We start from the raw sequence: 27660 nt of genomic DNA, 5'->3' as shown, positions 1-27660 counted from the left end.
TTACAAATCTTCTGCGAAATACTTTATTTATCTGAGTCTTCTTTAATAAACTGAAAAGCGACACCAAAATCTTTTAGGCCGTAACCACGGTTACACATTACTCTGTACATCTGGTGGGCTGCGGATCCTAATGGAGTCGCGGATTTGGTGGCAGTGGACGCATCTTGAGCCAAGCCAAGATCCTGGAAAACAAACACATAAACAAGTCAAATCACACTGTTTTATAGTGGCACAAACACTTTTGAGTGCCAAAGTAAACTTTTCTCACAGAAAACAAAATAAAACCCACAATTCTTTTAATATTTTTTTGACCATTTCATCAAAAATTTCGGCCCCCTTGAGTTTTTGGTACAATCATTGAGAGTACAGTGTATTTGCCACCGCATTCTGGTACTCATCTAGTGTTGCTCCCTTCTGTCACCATAACGCCATTACAGCAGGCCGAAATTGTGTGGTATTGCATTTTACCATATTAGGAAACGTGAATTCCAAATAAGGAATGATTACACATGTAGACGTCCTCTAATATTAAAAACATGGCTTCCCCCAGGGTTTGACCGGTGCCCAAACAAAGAAGTTTGGTAAATCTGTTTTAATGTTTTTGATTTCGGCATTCCCATGATGTATTCCTGGGTGAAAAAGATGTATAACAATAAGAATACTGCAAAGAATGTATCAACCTCCGCTGCGCGACCGTCTATACTCCTGCTGTACTATCTTCCTGTATGCTTTGCAGTATCCTTGTAATAACCTCATAGTATTGCAACTTGGTACATGTACCTACCATCCACTACACTATTGGTGAAAAAACAGAATTACCTTCGTCATGAGAGCTGTTCCAAAACCACCTTGATAGTTATTACTGGATGGTACCCCATCAAGTACACCAGGAACTGGATTATAAACTTCACTGGACCAGCACCTACCACTACTCATGTTTAATATTTTGGCTAATAGTTTAGGGTCCAATCCAAGTCTGTAATAAAAACATAGTACAACAAGTCATTGTCAATGACACGTCCCCGTTCCGTTCATATTTGAGTGACATATACATTCAAAGCAGATCATGACCGAAATGCACCTGCATATGTACAACACATTGTGCTAAATCTGAACAAAATCCATCCATGCATGACTGAGATCCGGTTCTGGAATTGTGAAAATACGTGATTTTGATGCATTTTCGGCCTTAAAATGGCCATCATTCCGCTATTGTTAAGCAGATCATGAAACAAATGCACATATCTATTTGTGACATGATGTACCATGTGTGTGTGAAGTTTGAACTTGATCAATCCAGACATGTCTTGGATACGGATCCAGAACTGAATTCTTTAACAAAATGGCCGCCAGTCGGCCATTTCGAACTTGATCCGAAAAAAAAAGACGTGCATCAAGGTCCTATTATGTTTAATGTATGTACCAAATTTGAACAAAATCCATCCATGCATAACTGAGATACGGGTCCGGAATGGTGAAAATGTGCAATTTCAATGCATTTTCGGCCTTAAAGCGGCCCCCATTTGGCTATCGTTAATGAGATCATGAAACAAATGCACATACATATTTGTGACATGATGTACCTTGTGTGTGTGAAGTTTGAACTTGATCAATCCAGACATGTCTCGGATACGGATCCAGAACTGAATTCTTTAAAACAAAATGGCCGCCAGTCGGCTATTTCGAACTTGATCCGAAAAAAAAAATGACGTGCATCAAGGTCCTATTATGTTTAATGTATGTACCAAATTTGAATGAAATCCGTCCATGCATAACTGAGATCTGGGTCCGGAATGGTGAAAATGTGCGATTTCAATGCATTTTCGGCCTTAAAGCGGCCCCCATTTGGCTATCGTTAATGAGATCATGAAACAAATGCACATACATATTTGTGACATGATGTACCTTGTGTGTGTGAAGTTTGAACTTGATCAATCCAGACATGTCTCGGATACGGATCCAGAACTGAATTCTTTAAAACAAAATGGCCGCCAGTCGGCTATTTCGAACTTGATCCGAAAAAAAAAATGACGTGCATCAAGGTCCTATTATGTTTAATGTATGTACCAAATTTGAATGAAATCCGTCCATGCATAACTGAGATCCGGGTCCGGAATGGTGAAAATGTGCGATTTCAATGCATTTTCGGCCTTAAAGTGGCCGCCATTTGGCTATCGTTAATGAGATCATGAAACAAATGCACATACATATTTGTGACATGATGTACCTTGTGTGTGTGAAGTTTGAACTCGATCAATCCAAGCATGTCTCAGATACGGATCCAGAACTGAATTCTTTAAAACAAAATGGCCGCCAGTCGGCCATTTCGAACCCGATCCAAAAAAAAAAATGACGTGCATCAAGGTCCTATTATGCTTAATGTATGTACCAAATTTGAACAAAATCCGTCCATGCATAACTGAGATCCGGGTCCGGAATGGTGAAAATGTGCGATTTTGATGCATTTTCGGCCTTAAAATGGCCACTATTCGGCTATCGTTAATCGGATCATGAAAAAAATGCATGTGCATATGTCCCATATAATGTGTGATGTATGAGTGAAGTTTGAACTTAATCAGTCCATGCATGTTCGAGATACAGGTGATCACGGACGCACGGACGCACGGACGCACACAGGGCAAAACATAAGTCCCCGTTTTCGGACTGCGTCCGAACGGGGACTAAAAATTAAGCTTTATCTGCCAGACAACACCAGGTACCAGATTATAAAGATAACTAGACCAGCATCTACCACTACTCATGTTTAATATCTTGGCTAATTATTTAGGGTCCAATCGAAGTCTGTAATAAAACATAGTACGTACGTACAGACAGACAGACGTACGTACAGACAGACAGACGTACAGACAGACGTACGTACAGACAGACAGACGTACGTACGTACGTACAGACAGACGTACGTACAGACAGACGTACGTACAGACAGACGTACGTACAGACAGACGTACGTACAGACAGACGTACGTACAGACAGACGTACGTACAGACAGACAGACAGACGTACGTACGTACAGACAGACAGACGTACGTACAGACAGACAGACGTACGTACGTACGTACAGACAGACGTACGTACAGACAGACAGACGTACGTACAGACAGACAGACAGAAAGACGTACATACAGACAGACAGAAAGACATACGTACAGACAGAAAGACGTACAGACAGACAGACAGAAAGACGTACGTACAGACAGACAGACAGAAAGACAGACGTACAGACAGACAGACGTCCAGACAGACGTCCAGACAGACGTCCAGACAGACGTACAGACAGACGTACAGACAGACGTACAGACAGACGTACAGACAGACAGACGTACAGACAGACAGACGTACAGACAGACAGACGTACAGACAGACAGACGTACAGACAGACAGACGTACAGACAGACAGACAGACGTACAGACAGACAGACAGACAGACAGACAGACAGACAGACGTACGTACAGACAGACGCACGTATGTACGTACGTACGTACAGACAGACAGACGTACAGACAACCAGACGTACAGACAGACAGACGTACAGACAACCAGACGTACAGACGTACAGACGTACAGACATACATACGTACATACGTACAGACGTACAGACGTACAGACAGACAGACGTACAGACGTACAGACGTACAGACGTACAGACAGACAGACGTACAGACAGACAGACGTACAGACAGACGTACAGACAGACAGACGTACAGACAGACAGACGTACAGACAGACAGACAGACGTACAGACAGATGTACAGACAGACAGACAGACAGACAGAGAGACAGATGGAGCAATGCTTACCTCATACCAAGGTTCATTGTTTCAGATGTTCCAATCATAGAAATACCAAGTAACATATTATTGCATATTTTGGCTGCCTGCATGAAAAAATAATGTACACTGTTGATAATACTGTAAGATACTTTATTTTCGCTATTTCCACTGACGGAATGATTCAGTGAAAATAAAATCCAGTGAATATATCATTTTTACCATATACGTTAAAATTCTAATATAAACCATGGTTTATATTACAATGTATCAATTTAAAAATTGGGATCAAAAGCTCGAGTTCGTGGTGCGGTTTCTATCACGTACATATTGCAATCACTAAATTTGCGTGGTCATTTTTAGGCAGAGGGTTCTCTGAACCCGTCTATTCACATAGTTCATACCCATCATAGACCCCTGTTAGTCAAAATTACTCATTTGAAGTGTAGGCATTAACGGAATGTTAGAATCTAGCTCAGGTGAAGCCCGGAACCCCAAGATTGTTTTCCCTTACGTAACGAACCATGTGACCAAGCCCATATGGGCGGCGCCATCAGGTCTGGATATCCACTCTGGTTCCTTTCTCTCCGCATGGAGGACTTAGACCAACGCTACCGAAAGAGTGGGGTGGTTGGGGGGGGGGCCCGGATTCTATGGTGGGTATGAACTATGTGAATAGGCGGGTTTGGAGAATCCTCTGCCTAAATTCACTACGTTCAATTACCCACCATAGACTACGGTCAGTCAAACCACCGCCGATAGGTGGCGGGTTTTCCGAGCAAACAGAAAAATGTTAAAAGTCTTTTCCCAGTCCGGGATGAAACACTCTAAAATAATTACTTAACACCCTAGTTAAGACCCAAAAAAGGGTGGTGTTTTACCTTACCTGTGCTGTCCCCGGAGCAAGACAGGGTGACAGGGTTGGGTGTGCCCGAGAAAGCTAGACCCCCAACCCAAATCTTGGGGGTAGTAAGCTTTCGAAGTAAAGACCGAAACAGTTCTGCATGAGGGCATAGGCCGCAAAGCGGGATCTGGGAGCTTCCAGTGGAGTGCTGACAGTAGAGAAATCTGTCCGCAAAAAAAAAATGCCGAGACTGACTTATTGCCTATGCGCAGGGACTCTTGTGGTCTTCAGGCTGACCAAAACCAAGACAGACCCGCTGTGACGGAACCCAACCTAAAGAGACCCTTCTTTATGGATTTGGTGTCTCCGAGGGAGTAGTTGATAAAGACGTTCTGCGTTCTCCAGAAGCCTGCCCCCCATGTGTGCTCGAGGGGGGGGGGAGACTGATGCTAGCACTTGTGAGTTAGCAATCGCACAAACCTCATGCGCTCATACTTGTTGTCTCTGCAAGCTCTGTGTCGAGGCAGTTAAAGTATTATAGACCTCTAATACAGTCGCAGTATACCACCTGGTTATGGAACTTGGGGAGGCCAGCCTATCCTGCCTGCCTGGGCCATAACACAAAGATATGTGCCTGGCACCCCCCGCCCTGAAGTACGGTTTGGTAGCAACTCCGTGCTCGAACCGAGCAGAGAAGCAATTCCTCCTGACCCTTCGGGCAGACAAAATTTGACAGCCGGGGGTTGACGATCGGGTGAGGATCGTGTCCTGGGATTTGGTTCTAGGCGAGAAACCCGATTTGTGTCTTTAGCACAACTTGATTGTCTATAACGGCGGTACATCATCCGAGAAGGACAATGCCCCCAGCTCTGGCCGACGCCTACCTGAGGCGAGAGCCAGTAGGAAGACTATTTTCCATGTCAAAAATTTGAGTGGTGCTGATCGGAGAGGCTCAAAGGGCGGTCTGCTTAGAGCGGACAACACAGCCGACAAGTCCCAGTTGGGAGGCTCCCTTGTATGGGGTCTCAGTGTCTGGAAAGCAGTAAATAGTCTCCTAATAATAGGACGAAATTGTCCCGACAGTCCTTTGACTGAAGCTCTCAACTCGGAGGCAAACTGAACGCCGTGCGAGGAAGGGTCCACAAAGGGACTTTCAACGGGCCCCATAGGAGGAAAGCCTCCAGGGGCACAGTCTCGCTGCAGCCGGTAAAATCGGGTTAACCACCACCTGAAAAAACAGACTGTGAGGATGCGAGCGTGAGGACTTTCCACTCATGCCAAACACGCAACTCACTTTAACCGATTTGGACACACGACCTTGCTGTGAAGAAACAAGCGGCACGGTCAGTCTCAGCGATTCTGATGGCTCTGAAAGAAAAATCTCAGGCCTCAGAACTCCAGTGAAAAACACATGCCTTTACGGCAAGAACCCCGAACCCCGCACGCAGCTACGACAAAAGTATTTCGGATGCGGGTTCTATGCTGGTAAATTCTGAATATAACCACTGCACAGTCGATTCAAAACACGAGGAGACCAAAAAAAAAAAAACGGCAGTGACACCTGATGCTGTCATTACATCTATTCATTTCTAAATACATAGATCAAGCATAAAAAGAAGATGACATGCATGAGCGAAGTGAATTACAGTAGGAAAGGAGACGTAACGAAACCAACAAGTGATTAAGCTACGTCGCCCGGGTTTTATTTCTTTGTTGTGAAAAATACTACACACAAGGAGGAAAACGACACAAAGGTAAAAATGACAAGGAGAACTTATCCTACCAGCAACAAAGTTGGATGCCGAACAGGAAAAAAGCAAGCGATCCAGGCAGAGCTCACTAAACTTTATCTCCACTCGATGCGGAAAAGAAGCAGAGTGGATATCCAGCCCTGATGGCGCCGCAATTTGAGCTCGGTCACGTGTTTCGTGACGTAAGGGAAAAGAATCCTGGGGTCACAGGGCTTCCCCTGACCTAGATTCTATCTCTTCGTCATTGGCAGAATCGCTGATTAATGCCTACACAGTTCAAAATAGTCATTTTGACTGACCGGAGTCTACGGTGGGTAATTGAACGTAGTGAATTTTCCACAACACATGCATAAAATGAACAATACATCGTACAATCTTTTGAATATACACTGTAGGCGTAACTCCAAATTAGGTGTCGGGGAAGAGGATAAGTGTCACCTCACAGTCAATCAAAACAAGTCATTGAAAATGACACAGTCCCCGTTAAGTTCTCTTTGTGCTCGTCATATTAAAGCAGAGGGGTTGTCACAAGCGTGTCCTTGAAACTTGAGTTCCAAGTTGCGTATACAACAGATTGTTTATTTACATGAAAACACATGTTTCGTGTCATAGTAATATGGCCAAAATAAAAACAGCCATTATTCAGCCATCTTTGATCTGATTATGAAACACACTGATAAGTATGATGTATGTGCCAAATACGAATGAAAATGGTACATAAATTGTGGAAATATAGTAGTAAGGCCAAAAAGTCAGATGGTTGTCAATCGGCCATCCTTGACCAGATTTTGAAACAAATTGTCATGGATATGCATCCTAACATGTATAAAGTACATGTATGTGCCAAATTTGAATGAAAACTGACAGAGCACATCCAAGATACCGCATAAAAAAACAAAAACAAGATGCCTGCCAGTCGACCATCTTTGATCCAATTGCGAAATAAATCGTCATGGACATGTATCCTAACATGTATAATCTATGTACCAAGTTTGATTGACAACTGACGAATCGCTAAATCACTGCATGTGCATATGTCCCAGGGTTCTCCCCAGAAAAAATGCATAGCGCCGGGGCTAATTTGCATAATAATTTGCATATCATTTACATATCTTTCCTTCATTGATTAACAGAACTTATTTACAATTATGAATATTAGTGAGCTCAGTCACAGGGCAAATATTTTTTTTTAATGGAATCAACACATTATGTTTCACAATTTAGAAGAGTTTGAAACATTCTCGAAATACAAATGCTACAGACTAAAAACAAACACAAATACATTATTGTTGCAATTTAATTGTTTTGTAAAACGTTGAAGGAAACGCATTCAAAACGTTAAGCCAGATTTATGTTCACGAATCTCATAATTTTATTCACTCCAAAAACATTCTCCTTCAAAAAATCGATCACATAATTAATTGACGTATTGTTGTAATTTATTATTCGTACCATCAACTTCTAAAACGTTTACAATTACAGTAATGAGCGGACAAATAAAGCTTCAAAACGATCATCAAAGTTACGACGTGACATAACTTACTTGGCCATGTTATACACCAGTTATAGCAATAATTCCTCAACAAATTTTACTTCTTTTTTTTTGATATGAAATGTAAGTAAAATTAGACTTATTTTTATCGGGAGCGATTATTTTTGATCACTTGATCGCTTCGGTAAAAAAAAACAGACCCGCCATGATGTTTGTGAAACATTAGCATGTGTTCTTTGACCCGATGGATCAAGAATTCCATTAACCAATCAAAATGCCGCATGGTAATGCCGGTAGAACCCAAAGTTTTTCGAATGGTAGTGATCATAAAAATTACATTGCGGAAGTAAAGCGATGTCGTAGCACGATGTGTTGGCATCGATTTCAATTGAAAACTGCATGACAGCTTTCGAAAGAGGTGATTTGCAATTTTTAAAAGGTAAATTAGGTCTTGAAAGAAGAGTTTTTACATGATTCGCAATGATAACAGTTCAAATGTATTTTACCAAATCACGCAATAAACACGTTGTTTTTTTCTTGAGTAGCGTAAACTGATCGTGAACTCCGATTTGACCATGTTATATCGAGGTGGAATTGATTTTGAAATAATTTTAGCTTTCAATCTAAAGACTGTGTCTATCGCAGAAAGTATTTACTTACAAACAAAGAGGTGCTAATTCCACAAATTTGACTAGCCGCTACGTATCGTGCGACTAGGTCTATTGTTTATAAATTATAATCCACGACTGGCAGGATGCGTGTCGGTCGGTACGTAATTATACCAACAATCAGACAATAGTCCTCGTCGGAAGCATTTCCGTGGTGGTCACTAATTTTGAGTGACGGTCGGGGCAGACCAGCGTGGCGAACAAAGCTTTTTCACATCTGATATTGGCATGTCAAATAGGAAATCAAGCGCCAAGGTGGGAACACATAGCGACGAGGTCCCAAGTGAAGCGCCGAGATTCACAGGTATAGCGCCGCGGACCTCGGCGCTAAAAAGCCCTGGGGAGAACCCTGTGTCCCACATATGGTACTAGGCACATGCAAAGAATGAACGGAATCGGTCCACAGGATTCTGAAATATGACATTGGATAGACTGACGCACAGACAGACGAACACACGGACGGTCGGATGGACTTCCTCAGGAACTCACGGACGGTCGGGGACATGTATCCTAACATGTATGATCTCTGTACTAAATTTGAATGAAAACTGACAAAGCATGTCCAAAATACGACATTTTCAAAAAACAAGATAGCTGCCAGTCGGCCATCTTTGATCCAATTGAGAAATAAATCATCATGGACATGTATCCTAACATGTATAATCTATGTACCAAGTTTGAATGAAAACTGACAAAGCATGTCCAAAATACAACATTTTCAAAAAACAAGATGGCTGCCAGTTGGCCATTTTGAATCGAATCGCTAAACCACTGCATGTGCACATGTCCCACATAAAGTACTAGGCACATGCAAAGAATGAACAGAATCGGTCCAAGGGATTCTGAGATATGACTCCGGACGAACGCACAGACGCACGGACACACGGACGGACGGAGACAGAATTATAAGTCCCCGTTTTCGGACTTCGTCCGAATGGGGACTAAAAACTGTTCATGTGATAAAAAAAAATATTCAGTATATTTTTAATTTTCTTCGTAACGGAAAATATATTCTGACAGAAGTTTCAAATAAAAACAAACATGAATGCACTGCTTAGTAGAAAATGATCATGGTACAGCACGGTTACTAAAAAAGTACGGTATTGTGGGTACGGTAATGCAATCCAGCCATGCTTCGGCTCACAAGTGAATAACTTTCTTGTTTTCGAAGTGTTGAAATTGTTGATTATTACTCAGTGGTTATTATAATAATGCACGAAAAATAAATTCGTTGAATTGTTATGAAATGCAAGTAAAATTCAACTTAGTTTCATCCTAAGCGAATTCTTTCGGTCACATGTAAACGATTGATGCAACACGATATCCGCCTTGTTATTTGAATGCACACGAGACATGTATCTTGACCAGATAGGTCAAGTCGCTAATTAACCAATCAAAATGCTGGATGGTGCCCACGTGTTCAAATTACCTTGAACATGTTAATGACAGTTCAGCGACCTCATGGTGAACACAACACGAAAGAGATTTACCAATAATGTAGTGCGATCTTTTGGCTTTGACTTTCGTGGGAAAACGACATGATTTTTTTTTAAATCAAGAAATCAGTTGTTTTCAAAAGATAAACTGAGCATCGAAAAAGAATTTAACAGTTTTACGGTGATAACAGCTCATTGTCAAAAACTTGCGACGTATTCATAAGAGTTTTGACAAAGGTTGTTGCAAGAACAAAAGCAGTTTCACAGCGTGTCTGACATCTTATCACTGCTGAACAATAAAGAGGTGTGAATATTTTTAGGCATGTTGTCGAAACAAATGAATAGGATTAGGAACAATGCTGTTTGGACCAGCTGGTCGAAACAAAGTCAGACACGGTCTTGTTGAATTGGGGGTGCGGTAAGTAGTAGGTACTTTTCAATTTTTGTTAAGAACTCTTTAACCCTGAAGCCGAAATCGGGGGTGCGGTTACTAATATGTATGCGGTTTATATTAGGATTTTAACGGTACTATTTATTTTACATTCAACTTGTCAAAAATCAATGAAAATAAATTTCATACAAAACACCCAAATTGTCTTTTCAGCCAAAATTAATTCCAGCTAAAACAAGCCATGCATGGCACAGTCCCTGTTAGTTATCAAATTTAAGAAATATAGTTTTGTTTATAGTAATATAGCTGGAATATAAACATGTCAGGAATATGATTATGATGATTGTTTAACATTAAAATGATTGACATTTGTATCTGATCGTCAAATGAGTATTGAGAGATATTGCTCTGGAACAGCATTAATAAAAACAAAATCAGCCATTTTGAGTACAAGTATAATGAAAATATAAAATTTGAATATAGTCAGTCAAAGCATGTCAGAGATATGGCTCTAGAAGCCCATTCATTAAAACAAAATGGCCACTAGTCAGCCATTCTGAATCCGATCTAAAAAATAAAATAACATGCATCAGGAACCCGTAATGTCTAATATATGTACCAAGTTTGAACAAAATCCATCCATAAATGCTAGAAATGCTTGATATTTGATGATTTTTTAGCACAAAAATGGCCACCATTCAGCCATTTTTAGTAGGATCGTAAAACCCATATATCTGTATATCTATGACATGATGCATAACGAATATTGAAAATTTGAACATAATCAGTCACAGCAAGTCAGAGATATGGCACTAGAACCACATTTATTAAAACAAAATGACCACCAGTCGGCCATTTTGAATCTTATCTGAAAACAAAATCATGTGTATCAAGGTCCTATAATGTTCAACGTATATACCAACTTTGAACAAAATCCATCTGTAAACAGCCGAGAAATGCTTGATTTTGATGATTTTTAGAACAAAAATGGCCATTCGTCCATCTTGAATCAGATCGTGAAACAAATTGACATACATATGTATAATGTCATGTATGATGTATGTGTAAAGTTTGATTGTAATTTCTAAGATACAGGTTCGGACGCATGGACGGACGCATGAACTCACACACGAACACACGGAGGTCGAAAAATAAGTCCCCGTTTTCGGACTGCTGACACACGCACGAAGGTCAAACTGTGTCCAAACGGGAACTAAAAATAGCATGTCACATACTGTGTGTCGAAAATTGAATTTTGATTGGCTATCAAGCAGTCAACTCAATAATTATTAATCTTACCTCACCAGTTCCTACTGGTCCACAGTGTACTACATTTTTCCCCATACATTTCAAAATCTCTTCTGCTGCTGGAAACTCTGTTTCTTTTCCACCGACCATGAACGTTAACGTTGCAGCTTTCGCAGCCCCTACACCTGGAATAACAATTTATGAGTGAATGTTAACATTGCAATTATTGCAGCCCCCACATTTGAAATAACGAGTTGTTAGTGAACAATAATGTTTAAGCTTTCATAGCCTCCACACAAGAAACAAGTTGTGAGTGAACTTTATCAATGCATCTATGCACCAAGTTTTATTAAAAACCAACCTACGGTTCTTGAGATATCATTGGAACGGACAGACACATACACGTCTTACCATCGTTTTAACAACACATATTGGATTAACTTTTAATATAGTTGAAATAACTTAATATAGTTGCGATATGAACTCAATTAAAACGCATTCCTATATAGGGTTGCGTTTTAATTAAACAAAACTTGAATATCCCATGACTTAACATACCGGTAGAAATGTTTGCAAAGCTTAGGTTTAGCATCGGGGGAAGGTATGGTACAATATAAATTGAACCATATCTTCCCCCTTTACTAAACCTAAGCTTCGCAAACTTGACTTAAATTCGATTAAATATTAATATTAATTATGAAAATAGTCAGGGTCGTCACAATGTAGGTCTTGTCGTCACAAGTCGGTGTAAAGTTAAATTGAAGTCGTCACAAGGTTGTTACCACACACGCACACATACAGACAGGGTAACTGCAAGGACTCACATTGTGTGCTTCACACACAGGAGTCAATAATGCCATGCAGGGTTTAGCAGCTTTTGCTGTGCTCACTTTAATGAACATAGACATTTCAATTTGGTTTGAATATTTCAATTTAATTTGAATATTTTAATTTGGTTTGAATATTTCAATCTGGTTTGAATGTTTCAATTCAAATATTTCAATTTAATTTGAATATTTTAATTTGGTTTGGATATTTCAATTTAATTTGAATGTTTCAATTCAATTTGAATATTTCAATTTGGTTTGAATATTTCAATTCAATTTGAATATTTCAATTCGGTTTGAATATTTCAATTCAATTTGAACATTTCAATTCAATTTGAACATTTCAATTTGGTTTGAATCTTCTTAGTATAACACATACCTCCAGACACTGGTGCATCCATAAACACACAGCCTTTTTTCTCAGCCAATGCTGCCATATCTTTAGACACTGCAGGATCTATTGTACTATTGTCAATCAATAAACTGCCTTGCTTCACAGAACTGTTGAATAAAAAATATATAATTACAGAAAATGTTATTTCCATATCATTTAATAAATGACCTTAGATTTGCATACATGTACACATAATGTGCAATTCTGAGCAGGGCAGTTTGTAAAAAAAAAATTCTAACAATAAATTATATTTATGGACCAATAAATTAATGAACCCCATATAAACCAATATTGAACTCCATATAAACCAATATTGAACTCCATATCAACCAATATTGAACTCCATATAAACCAATATTGAACCCCATAATATATTTAAGCAATAACCCCCGTATACCCAACTTCGGCGGGGGTTATTGCTATTATATTATACCAGTATATTGACAATTCGATAAAACTTGTAAAAAAAGTGTTTACTTTCATCTACTAAAAGATCATGATTATGGCCCTTGAACATGAATATTTATAAGAATAGTATGTAGTTGTACGCTGAATGCATACAAAAATTACATGCGCAACACAGTTCAAATTGAATACAAACTAATTTTTATTCCACATGAAAATGAAACATATCCATGTTGAATAGAGCAGCGTAAACACACAAATTAGCATAACAAAGGATGACCTTTCTGACCTTTTACTGACGCACAACGCGATTTGAAATACAGGGTCGTGTACAGTTTGGATCATTTAAACAACGGATTTTCCATGTTTTCATTCCGGTTTTTGTACAATTTGGACTGTAATTTGCCCATTGAAAGTACAGTTGTGAAATAAACCGGTTTTGTGACTCAACATACTACTTGTAACTGTGGATATTTGACGTTCAGCGGTACGCGGCGGGACGCGGTGTATCAAGCACGGCGACCGGCACAGCGACCTCAGTTCCAACATCTGACCTGGATACCTTTGGTATAACCAAAGTTTTGTGACAGTATGACTGACAAGTTTTGTCATTGTTCTGGGGTAAGTTTGATGGTGTAAGATCGGATTTTCGCATCGTTTTTGTGACACGTACATGATATGCCTTGTCTCAACTCCGGCCGAAAGACTTTGCACGCCGTCGCTCTAATACAGTGGTTGGTGAACACTCGTCACAAATCTGTAGCTTTCGAAATTATCTTCATCATCTCCTGTAATTTATTTACCCATAGTGGAGAATTACAATACCATATATCGTCGTCGAATCCTGCGTTGTCCCGTGTTTTTTGAAACAGATGGCAATTACCCGGGTGCACTGCAATTTTGTCAGCTGCCGCTACCGGACACCGGTTGTTATTGGTGGCATACATTTTTGCCTGTGACTCATAGTTTTTTGCATTTTTATGTCATTGAATTCCTCAATTATATCTTGTACTTAAAGATCATGTTTTCTTTGTTGGAAGTTCGCAATCCATCTCAAAGTAATAACATTGAGAACATAGCATTCCGGCGTTCGTGTAGGCACCTCACGGTGTTGAGGGACGGTGGTTTAGGTTTGTGTGGCGAACGACAATCACCCAACGACCGACGCTCACAACTTGGATCCCACCATTAACAAAAAGCAATATTATAGTTATATAACTTTTCAGATGTTTTTAATTCAGTATTTTTTTTAATATTCTTCCAAAATTCAACCACTATATTTCCCTAAAAATCAAATAATACCGGTTTTATGTATTTCTGTATTAAACCTGTAGTCAATTCATGTTCCAGGGCCACTTGGTTTAGCCGTGCATTATCAGCCAATATACCATAAATTGCATATGCAAATTTTGTGTTTGGACCAATCAAATCAATGGATTAACACCATCAATATACTGGTATAATATAAGAACCAATATTGAACTCCATATAAAACAATAATGAACTCCATATCAACCAATATTGAACTCCATATAAACCAATATTGAACCCCATAATATATGAACCAATATTGAACTCCATATAAACCAATATTGAACCCCATATTATATGAACCAATATTGAACTCCATATAAACCAATATTGAACTCCATAATATATGAACCAATATTGAACTCCATATAAACCAATATTGAACCCCATATCAACCAATATTGAACCCCATATCAACCAATATTGAACCCCATATCAACCAATATTGAACCCCATATAAACCAATATTGAACCCCATATAAACCAATATTGAACCCCAAATAAACCAATATTGAACTCCATATAAACCAATATTGAACTCCATATGAACCAATATTGAACTCCATATAAACCAATATTGAACTCCATATAAACCAATATTGAACTCCATATGAACCAATATTGAACTCCATATAAACCAATATTGAACACCATATAAACCAATAATGAACACCATATAAACCAATATTTAACTCCATATAAACCAATAATGAACTCCATATGAACCAATATTGAACCCCATGTAAACCAATATTGAACTCCATATAAACCAATATTGAACTCCATATAAACCAATAATGAACTCCATATAAACCAATAATGAACCCCATATAAACAAATATTGAACTCCATATAAACCAATGAACTCCATATAAACCAATATTGAGCTCCGTATAAACCAATATTGAACTCCATATACATGTAAACCTATATTGAACTTCATATAAACCTATATTGAACTCCATATAAACCAATATCGATTCCCATATAAACCAACATTGAACTCCATATAAACCAATATTGAACTCCATATACATGTAAACCTATATTGAACTTCATATAAACCTATATTGAACTCCATATAAACCAATATCGATCCCCATATAAACCAACATTGAACTCCATATAAACCAATATTGAACTCCATATCAACCAATAATGAACTCCATATAAACCAATATTGAACTCCATATAAACCATTATTGAACTCCATATAAACCAATAATGAACTCCATATGAACCAATATTGAACCCCGTATAAACCAATATTGAACTCCATATAAACCAATATTGAACTCCATATAAACCAATAATGAACTCCATATAAACCAATATCGATCCCCATATAAACCAATATCGATCCCCATATAAACCAATATCGATCCCCATATAAACCAATATCGATCCCCATATAAACCAATATCGATCCCCATATAAACCAACATTGAACTCCATATAAACCAATATTGAACTCCATATCAACCAATATTGAACTCCATATCAACCAATATTGAACTCCATATCAACCAATATTGAACTCCATATCAACCAATATTGAACTCCATATAAACCTATATTGAACTCCATATAAACCTATATTGAACTCCATATAAACCAATAATGAACTCCATATCAACCAATATTGAACTCCATATAAACCTATAATGAACTCCATATAAACCTATAATGAACTCCATATCAACCAATATTGAACTCCATATCAACCAATATTGAACCCCATATAAATCAATATTGAACTCCATATCAACCAATATTGAACTCCATATCAACCAATATTGAACTCCATATCAACCAATATTGAACTCCATATCAACCAATATTAAACTCCATATAAACCTATATTGAACTCCATATAAACCAATAATGAACTCCATATCAACCAATATTGAACCCCATATAAACCAATATTGAACTCCAGGGATTGCGTTAACCCCATATTTTGCTTCCCGGACTCCAATTATTGAAGAGGGACCCAGTTTTTCAGGCAAGCTGGGGTCCAATCTGTAATAAAGTTATCCAGGGTCAAATTTCAATTTCTTAAAATTTTGTAAGTGGGACTCGTCTTGATGAGACACTAGCGCAAACCATGGAACTCCATATCAACCAATATTGAACTCCATATCAACCAATATTGAACTCCATATCAACCAATATTGAACTCCATATAAACCTATATTGAACTCCATATCAACCAATATTGAACTCCATATCAACCAATATTGAACTCCATATCAACCAATATTGAACTCCATATAAACCTATATTGAACTCCATATAAACCAATAATGAACTCCATATCAACCAATATTGAACTCCATATCAACCAATATTGAACCCCATATAAACCAATATTGAACTCCATATCAACCAATATTGAACCCCATATAAACCAATGTTGAACTCCATGTAAACCAATATTGAACCCCATATAAACCAATATTGAACTCCATATAAACCAATATTGAACTCCATATAAACCAATAATGAACTCCATATCAACCAATATTGAATTCCATATAAACCAATGATGAACTCCATATAAACCAATATTGAACTCCATATAAACCAATATTGAACTCCATATAAACCTATATTGAACTTCATATAAACCTACAGTACTCATTCCGCCCAACCTCCCGCTTTTATCCCGACCGCTTATCGCTTAATTTCCGACCGCTCGCTGCTTTCCGACCGGAAACCGACCGCTTTTTTTCCGCTCGCTCGCGTTCGCTTTTGTTCGCTCGCACGATTGCTCGCTCCTGCTATGGCTGGCTTCAGAAACATCGTCCGCTTGCCAGCCGACCACTGGAGTAACAATGATCGTACATTGTATGTATAAACTTAAGTTTTTATTCGTAATAAATTTAGGTTTTAATGACGATTCAAAACACAACGCCTTCTCTGTTTTGGAACAAAGACGCCTTCAAATCACTTGACACATTGTAACGTTTGCTACGCAAGTCAAACTGTGACCTGTATTTACATATTTACGTCCTTGTGTGTGTAGTTCAAGCAGCTATATCACTGGTCAATCGCGATATGTATTGAGTACTGGTATTTGTGTGTTTTTGTGTGTTTCTGTGTGTGATTTTGACTAAATTTATTCCGAACGGCGCTCAAAATAATTTGACACTTTGTTATTTTCGAACGCAACTCACACTATGACCCTTACTCAATTTGCATAAGTAATACAAATGCTGTAGTTCAGAAAATCTATTGGTCAACTTTTGCTCGTGTCTGGGTGCGCAAAACAAAACTGCACATATAATTATCGCATAGCTGAATTTCTACAAATCAATTGAACTTAAACTACTAGTATAATGACTGTGACGATTAATCGCTTGCCTTGCTCAACTGGTTCGTAACCAGTCTTGTGATTGGTTGTTGACAAATGCTGAACAGGCCACGCCTCCAACGGTGGCTGGAGCCTTCATCCCTTGTCTATTTCTTACACTCGATACCAGCCGATACCCCCCCCCCCCCCCGCGCGCGCGCTCATAGAGACTGCGTACTACAGTTGATTATAGTTCCTGGGCTCCCTGTGGTAACTCTACTCGAACGCAATGTTGATCACTGTAAAAGTGGATAAATTCGAACCGTCATCAAATTCAAAATTCAAGCGATCTCGTTGAATGTCAAAAATAAACTCGATGTTTAGAAAGACAAAAACAACACCATATTAGAGTGCAAAAAAAGTTAGCAGCAAAGAACGAGAAGTGCATGTGGGAAAGCGATGAGTGAACTCGAGGAAAATTATGCTGATGTGAGAACAAGCCATATACCCGCGGAGTACTCGCTAAAACATCGAGAAAATGTGCCATTTCAAAGGGCACCCTTACAAATAATGTCTGCGATTGTGTGAACATGATAACGTCCAAACAAGGAACAGAGCTCGTGGTCCACAAGGAAACTTAGCAATGACGCAGTTAGATGTATACGGCTGTTGAAAACAGAGACTCCTTCGATCTCATATAAGCAGGTTCACATGGATGTATCATTTTCAACTATTACCAACAACGCTATGATAACAAAGACATTGTGAAATTCTTTTGTTTTTATGTAGAAAAATACAGTAATTTTACCAAGTAAAATCATATTTATTAAAATTGTTGTTCATACACGAGTTGTCGAACACACTACATAGTTTGTAATTTCATCCAGCTCTTTTCAGTCACAATTCAAGACAAATAAAAGGCACAAATATAGATAATATAGCAAATTATTTTTTTCTGTAATATTTGTGTGTAATCAGTAATTATGAAAAAAAATTATGGGTACATATGAAATAGATTTCGTTATGAATTATTCTTAATATCAATTTCTAAATTATTTTGTCAAAATCTGTTTTTTTTCTAGGTTTTTTCCCCCAAAACGAAAGAATTTCATAATGTCGGGAACGAGAAGTTTTTTCTTATTATTATTTATTGGGAACGGAAAGTCTTTATCGTAGTGCTTCGCCTCGGTTGACAATGAGCTCTTCGGGTCGCTAAAACTGTATGTCCACCTCTGTTGGGGTGAACATTTGTATTATTATACTGAATAAATCTTAGAACAGAAATGGTGGCACTCAATTATGGCAATCTTCCAGCTCATCGTTAGAAAGATTTTCGGAGGCAAATTTAATCTTGAAGGATTGCAGGAAATTGACCCTTACCGATTCATATTTATGAATTAATCGGGATTCAGGTATCATAGTGTTTGTAACAGGAAAAAAAAAACGCTTTCGCGAGGGATTTTTCATGCAAACATTGTGAATGGTTCCCCGACACTAATTCCTTTTTAACTTTCAATTTTTCTAAGACGCGGCAAACCCTGCTCATGACCGGAGACGTCGTCGAGATGCAGGTGCGATTCCTCTTAGCAACGCGTTCTATTTATTTCCAAAGCGTGTGGTCGGCGCCTTTGATTGTGTTTATTTTGTTCTTTTATTCACGTAATCTATCACTGGCAGCGTTTGTTTTGTCGCGTCTCACAACTTAATGTCCAAGCTGACTTTGTTTTGGCTGTAAGTGAACTACGTACAGCTCATGAAAGTATTTCGCCCAGAGTTCGCAAAAAACGGAATACCCTGCAAAATTTTAATCCTTTATTTTATAACGAGACATTGGGCGCAAACATAAAAACCATAATTGTAATTCAACAAGTTTATGTATCGTGTTAGTCCGCTTGCCAGCCGCCTAGTTAAAAAACGCGATCTCCATTGATGTCGGCTTCGACAACTTCGGACAAGTAAGATGGGCGCTGGCCGACATTACATTTGCAAGTATTGTATTTGTTTGACAAATTGTACACTACGGTCATTCTATAACAATCGATCAGTCGTTTTTTTCACAGTCTTACTATTCCTGCAGATATTCTTCAATTGTTATAGGTGCCACGGATTTTAACATAACTACAACTTGACCCGTGTTAAACCCAAACCATGCGTGCATGACAACCGTCACCCTACACATGGTTACTCAACGAATACTGTACTCTACAGTAGACATTTTTCGCTCTCCACCAAAAATAGAATGGTTTTATTTCATATTAGTTGTGTCTGTGTCAGTGTCGTATTTGATTTCACATGTTTGGTTCGATCTTGTTTATGATGGACATTATTACTACGCGTATGTATTATTACCAATTTTATATGGCCGTGTGATCCAATGTATTTTTTTCAACGGTCGTTCTATAAATTTCTGATTGTATTTATTCTTATTTTAACATCATAAAAACAAAAATGATACACTTGTACATGAAACAGTAGGTAATGAACTGTAAATGCGGGTGGTTGCGCTGTCAGACGAGCGAGCGAGCGACCGATTGCGCGAGCGGATACTTCCGGATTTGCGCGGTCGAAAAAAAAGCGGAAATTGCGCGGTCGAATTAAACAAAGCGAGCGAAAAAAAAGTGATCGAAATCCGGAAGCGGGCGGGAGGTTCGGCGAAATGAGTACTGTATATTGAACTGCTATTTAGCTTCATGGTCCTTAGACTTGTCTTCGCCTTGGGGGGAAACATCAATAACTATACAAATTGTATCCAAAATTCAGGAAAGGAAACCATGACAACTATTTCGTACTTGTGTTGAAATACATTTTGTAGCGGTGCGTGACATCAGAATATTGTTTAAAATAAAATTGAATCCCAGCCAAATCTATGTCAAAGGGTGAGATTGCGTGCATATAATTATAGATACAGTCAAACCTGTCTTTAACGGACAGTCAGTGGACTGAGCCAAACTGTCCTTTATAGACAGGTGGTCTTTATATGGAGGTGGCCTAATTTATTCATTCAATCATGAATATTAATTAGGGCGGGAATTTTAAGGGAGATCATAAGCAAAACATAAAAACAAACCTACACATTGTACAATGAATATGTCTTTTTTTAATAAAAGTCACTCATTTTCATCTGGATAATTACACAGCTTTACTTTTTTACTACAAATTATATCATGTAAATTCACTGAAACCAAGTGATTCTGCCCATGGATTCATTGGTGTATTTAATGCATGAGAACGATTGTCAACGATCGGCCGCATAGGCGTTTCAGCTCACACTCTCGCCATGCAGTCTTATTCCCCAGTCTCTTACACATATTCCATCACAGGCGGTAATCAGTCCCATCGTTAGTAATGTCAATTGTACACTGTGACAAAATGCACAGGCAAAGTTGCCGTGTTTGAAAAAACAAACAAGCATTAAAAATGAAGAAGCATTGGTAATAAACAAAATTTACCAAACTCATAACCATTGCTCCAACTCTCGGTGTTGAATCAGAAAGTCAAACGAATCGAAATAAAACACGATGATCGTACACGCAATTTTACAGTTATTTGTTGCAAGCATCGACGTGTCAAAACTGCCCAAATGAAACAAATTTTCTCGATTGCGCTAGCTTCATTAGCATAATTTATAACAATCAACAACAAACAACATGGCGACCAAAATAGGTCTGATTTTGCAATCCCGCGATGAAAACGAAATAAACGAATGTTTTGTTATTTTGTTTGGATATTTCATGTCGACAAGGTAAATAAAACATCTCTCATTTAATAAAACTGGTTCATTTTTCTTGTTTTCGAGACGGGAGGAATTTGCTCTTCATGTGCGAGACAGTCCACAGAAGTGTTGTGGCCGGCTGGGGATTGATAGTATAGTACCGATCGGAAACAAGCTAGTTTTTCATTTCAAACTTTGAATGAAACTGTTATAATTTGTTGTTAAAATCTTTCCAGTCTCCAGACGTTACATTCAGTTGATATTCAACTTTTTTATTTACTTTTTCGCAACTTCACAAACCAAGTTGCGATGGTCACCCCTGTCTATTAGTATTAGCCCTAAAAATTGCGTACTCGGTAATCTGAACGTAACATCTGGCCACTTTCCTGTTAGTGATTCGCAAGTAGCTATTGTCTTTTTTCTGAGATCGTCTGATGGAAATGTTGGTGGTCGTTATACAAAGATTAAAGTGTGAATAGGTCTACAATAGGCTGGTCGCTGGTCGCGTTGGACAGGTGGTCGCTATATCCAGTGTCTTTAACGTGTAAATTGCGAAGGGACTGTACTAAGGTGGTCACTATGATCAGGTGGCCGCTCTGCACAGGTGGTCGTTAACACAGGTTTGACTGTAGTTGAAACAAAAAGTATTTGAACTTATGACAGCTGTTCAACATCTATGAAAACCAGAAAGACAATTATAAGTCAATGTGAACCTCAGAAATGTTTTGGTAGTCTGAATTTTAAATGCGAGTGAGTGGGCTATATTTCCTTGTTTGTGTCAAAAATAAAGCAAAAATTGTCCGGTTCAATTAAACAAATGGCCACAAAAGCGAGTGTAAAAAATAAACGATTGATAAGCAGAAGCGAGCGTGAGGTTGGGCGAAATGAATACTGTAGCCAGGTTACAGACAGTCAATCTGCACAGACGATCTGGGAGAACTAGGCGCGTACACACATACCAGCATATACGAGTGCAAGGCAGTGGTCTGCACTGAGACAGTGTATAGGAGTGCAAGGCAGTGGTCTGCACTGAGACAGTGTATAGGAGTGCAAGGCAGTGGTCTGCACCGAGACAGTGTATAGGAGTGCAAGGCAGTGGTCTGCACCGAGACAGTGTATAGGAGTGCAAGGCAGTGGTCTGCACTGAGACAGTGTATACGAGTGCAAGGCAGTGGTCTGCACCGAGACAGTGTACAGGAGTGCAAGGCAGTGGTCTGCACCGAGACAGTGTATTGGAGTGCAAGGCAGTGGTCTGCACCGAGACAGTGTATAGGAGTGCAAGGCAGTGGTCTGCACTGAGACAGTGTATAGGAGTGCAAGGCAGTGGTCTGCACTGAGACAGTTATAGGAGTGCAAGGCAGTGGTCTGCACTGAGACAGTGTATAGGAGTGCAAAGCAGTGGTCTGCACTGAGACAGTGTATTGGAGTGCAAGGCAGTGGTCTGCACTGAGACAGTGTATTGGAGTGCAAGGGAGTGGTCTGCACTGAGACAGCGTATAGGAGAGCAAGGCAGTGGTCTGCACTGAGACAGTGTATAGGAGTGCAAGGCAGTGGTCTGCACTGAGACAGTGTATAGGAGTGCAAGGCAGTGGTCTGCACCGAGACAGTGTACAGGAGTGCAAGGCAGTGGTCTGCACCGAGACAGTGTACAGGAGTGCAAGGCAGTGGTCTGCACTGAGACAGTTATAGGAGTGCAAGGCAGTGGTCTGCACTGAGACAGTGTATAGGAGTGCAAGGCAGTGGTCTGCACTGAGACAGTGTATTGGAGTGCAAGGCAGTGGTCTGCACTGAGACAGTGTATTGGAGTGCAAGGGAGTGGTCTGCACTGAGACAGCGTATAGGAGTGCAAGGCAGTGGTCTGCACCGAGACAGTGTATAGGAGTGCAAGGCAGTTGTCTGCACCAAGATAGTGTATAGGAGTGCAAGGCAGTGGTCTGCACTGAGACAGTGTATAGGAGTGCAAGGCAGTGGTCTGCACTGAGACAGTGTATAGGAGTGCAAGGCAGTGGTCTGCACTGAGACAGTGTATAGGAGTGCAAGGCAGTGGTCTGCACCGAGACAGCATACACATCTTTTTGGCATTCACTACAATGCTACACCACTCCACACATCAGTCAGTTGTCCACTTTAAATAATTTAAAATATATTTAATATGTGATAAATTTAAATTACTTTACATTTTTATTATCATGGGCCAGTGATTGTGAAACTTTTTTCCAAGTTTTCTGTATTTTAGTGGCACCAAATCCCTGGTATTGACCACGCTACAAAATAACAACAATAATGAACTCTTCGCCAACCCATAATAAACTCAAGCAAACTTTGTACTCCATATACCTGCTTGGCGATGTCAAACAAAATGTTATTTTGCTCATTATGGGTTGGCGGATTCGTTTAATATTGTTTAAATAATGAAATCCATATGAACCAATATAAACTCCTTATGGGCCAATAATGAACTCCATACGAACCAATATAAACTCCATACAGGCCAATAATGAGTTCTATATGAACCAATATAAACTCCGTACAGGCCAATAATGAACTCAATATAAACCAATATTAACTCCATATAGGCCAACAATGAACTCTATACCAGCCAATATTGAACTCCATGTGAACCAATATAAACTCCATATAAGCAATCCAATAATGAACTCCATGTGAACCAATATAAACTCCATACAGGCCAATAATGTACAAATGTGAAAAATAATCAGATCCATATTGACTAATAATGAACTTTATATGAACCAATATTATATAATGAACTCCATATTGACCAATTACCTTAATATGCCATCACTTCCTGCATATACACTCTGTACATGTGGACTAGATGGTAACATTGTTATAATTCGATCTGTACGCTGTGCAACTTCAGCCGGTGATTCTGCTACCTGTGCTCCTAAGTCTTGTATGGGTGTTATAGCTTCGGGGTAGACATCGTAAACAACGAGTGCGTAACCGTGTTTTATCAAATTCTGTGCCATGGGTCCTCCCATGTTACCTAAACCTATGAATCCTACAGGTGAACCATTTGCCTGAAAAATTTAATTTACAATAAACAATAATTAACACATTAATAAATAACTAACACATCCCTTTTTTCAAAAATGTGTTTGTGCCAGGCAACAGTTCAGAACTTTGAATGTCACTGTTGTTTCTCCTGATTTTTTTTGTATGTGCAAATTGCAAGTGCTAGTACTGACACATACATTGCAGTGCATTTTTGCCACAGAAATCATATTCATGTTTGGGACTACATGACAGGGCTGTGTGGCCATCTCTCTGTCAAATGGCAATTTTAATGTGCTATCCTGGCGTCAAGCAGGCTCGGTCAAACACAAGCACCTGCGGACCTTAATCAATTGTTGGTGAATAAATCTTCGCCAGTGGAATTGGCCTTCCCATTGAGTCTGTGGCACACTCAACCAGTGTATGTTCCAACCTATTTTCTTTTCAGCCTAAGGTAGGATTTAAACTTGGGTCTACCATTCATGAGTCTAATCTGACAACCACTATGTTACTAGTGATTGGTTTTGAAAAATATCAATGGAGGCTTAAGGTAGGATTTGAACTTGGGTCAACCAATCATGAGTCTAATGTGACAACCACTATGTTACTCAGTGTTCTCCCCAGGATGTAAACAGCGTGCCCGCCACAGTGCTTCGATTTGCCGCCACACCAGTCTGACACCACCACGGTGATTAGCAAGACCGCCACAGTGCTTTTTTCATTGGGTTCTTGGGTCGCGCTGGTCGGCCCGACCGGCACTCAAAATTAGCACACGGAAACGCTTCCGACCAGAACTATTGTCATATTGTTATTATACTTACGTACCGACCGACACGCATCCTGCCAGTCATGGATAATAATTCGTAAACAATAGACATAGTCCCGCGATTGAACAATACAAGTCAATTTTGTAAAATTAGCACCTCTTTGTTTGTAAGTAAATACATTCTGACGATAGACGCAGTCTTTAGATTCAAAGCTAAAATTCTTTCTAAATCAATTCCACCCTGATGTAACATGGGCAAAGCGGAATTCACGGTCAGTTTACGCTACTCAAAAAAAACCAACGTGTTTATTGCGTGATTGGGTAAAATACATTTGAACTGTTATCATCGTGAATCATGTAAAAACTCTTCTTTCAAGACTTCTTTTACCTTTCAAAAATTGCTAATCACCTCTTTCGAAAACCATCATGCAGTTTTTATCTGAAATCCATACCAACACATCGTGCTACGACATCGCTTTACTTCCGCAATGTAATTTTTATGATCACGATCATTTGGAAAACTTCGGGTTCTACCAGCAATACCATGTGTCATTTTGATTGGTAAATGGCGTTTTTGACCCACCGGGTCAAAGGACACATGCCGGTCAACTAATGCGTCACAACTATCATGGCGGGTCTGTATTTTTCAGTGATAGAGTGATCAAAAATAATTACTCCCTATAAAACTAGTTCAAATTTTACGTTTTTTTCATATAAAAAAAAGAGGTATTTCATTTTTGCGCAGCATCATGACTGACTAAGAGGAATTATTGGTATAACCGGTGTATAACATCGCGTAGCAAGTTATGTCACATTGTAACTTTGATGATCGTTTGGAAGTGTTATTTGTTCATTCATTAATACTGTAAATGTAAACGTTGTAGAAGCTGATGGTCAAAATAATAACCAGCAATCCGCCAAATAATTACGTGGTCGATATTTTGAAGGAGAATTTTATAGTAAATAATTTATTTGTTTCTTCTTATTCTGCAGCATTTGCATTTCGAGAATGTTTCATTTTTAAATTCAAACTCTTCTAAATTGTGAAACGTAATATTTTGACTCCAAAAAAAAATTTACACTGTGACGGAGCTCATTAATATTACAAAAGTGCCCAAAATAAAAGTGTTTATAACACTGTGTGAAGCAAATAAATATTTGCCACTTTGTTTTTGAAAATATGTGTTGTTTATTGTGTGGGTGTAAATGTGCTTTGGTCAATTTCCATTATTATGTAAATGATATGCAAATTATATACAAATTAGGACGCCACAGTGGTTTAAATTCCTGGGGAGAACACTGATTTACTAGTGATTGGTCTTGAATAATATCAATGGAGGCTTTCAAACAAGGATGCATTAATCTTTACACTATCAAACAGAGTGATTGTACCAATGTGATGGAAACAAAAGTTTTGTTTTAGGTCTTAGTGACCACCACAGTGGATATCAAGATAAGAAACACAAGTTTTGTTTTAGGCCTTAGTGACCACCACAGTGGATATCAAGATATGAAACACAAGTTTTGTTTTAGGCCTTAGTGACCACCACATTGGATATCAAGATATGAAACACAAGTTTTGTTTTAGGCCTTAGTGACCTCCACAGTGAATATCACGATAAAAAGCAGGTAAACATACCTTACTCTGGCTGGAAACTGAAAAAAGAAGGAAAAAAATGTATTAAAATATTATTCAGGTGTTGAATGGTGTGTTACACAAAATGAATGAAATGAAGTTTTACTGCTGTATAACACAGAGAAGATGAGTGAAATTTTAATTAGACCAAATATTATAAACCTATTATAAACATTGTAATACTGTAAACCACTTTTTTTTAGCAGAAGACAAATTCAATAATCAACTTAATCAGATTATATTTCGGACTATAATTTAAACAATCTGTGCTGAATTACCGGTATAGATGCATTGTACACGTGATTTGATGTAAATTATACAATGCCATATCCTAGTACGGGTCGTTGGTGTTTCAAAGTGCGAGACAATTCTTTGATTAAGGAAAGTTAATTTTAATACTAGTGTCGTACAGTTTCTGTGGAGTACGTGCCAATGACAACATCAGGGGACCAGCAACTATTGAATAGCGAACCGCACCAAAGTGGGTCAACGGAACGTGCACACTTTACACACGTACTCCACTGCAAAACGAGTACACACAGCACCACACAAGTACAGATACACCTTACGCACCTGCAAAAGTCCTAACCGGGCCATGGGTACGATGGAAACCGACAAAACGGTAAGACAACAAGCGTGCACTTCTACACAGAGACGCCATTTTGAAACTAGAGGAT

The 27660-nt window shown here is 38.9% G+C and overlaps 1 protein-coding gene across 1 annotated transcript; it reads right to left on the bottom strand.

Annotated features, from left to right (window-relative positions):
• On the bottom strand, positions 1-27660 carry LOC144355053 (3-hydroxyisobutyrate dehydrogenase, mitochondrial-like). The gene is made up of 8 exons (XM_085494196.1): positions 27557-27660; positions 26987-27003; positions 24354-24607; positions 12826-12947; positions 11671-11804; positions 3820-3896; positions 820-976; positions 1-182 (listed from the first exon to the last, which is right to left on the bottom strand). The coding sequence occupies exons 1-8, from the start codon at positions 27642-27644 to the stop codon at positions 24-26; spliced, it is 1008 nt and encodes a 335-aa protein (XP_085350322.1). The 5' UTR covers positions 27645-27660; the 3' UTR covers positions 1-23.

Source organism: Saccoglossus kowalevskii, chromosome 20 (genome assembly GCF_978046115.1).
Source record: "Saccoglossus kowalevskii chromosome 20, keSacKowa6.1, whole genome shotgun sequence".
In the NCBI taxonomy this organism is placed as follows: domain Eukaryota; kingdom Metazoa; phylum Hemichordata; class Enteropneusta; family Harrimaniidae; genus Saccoglossus; species Saccoglossus kowalevskii.
This window is presented reverse-complemented; position numbering and strand designations above follow the sequence as displayed.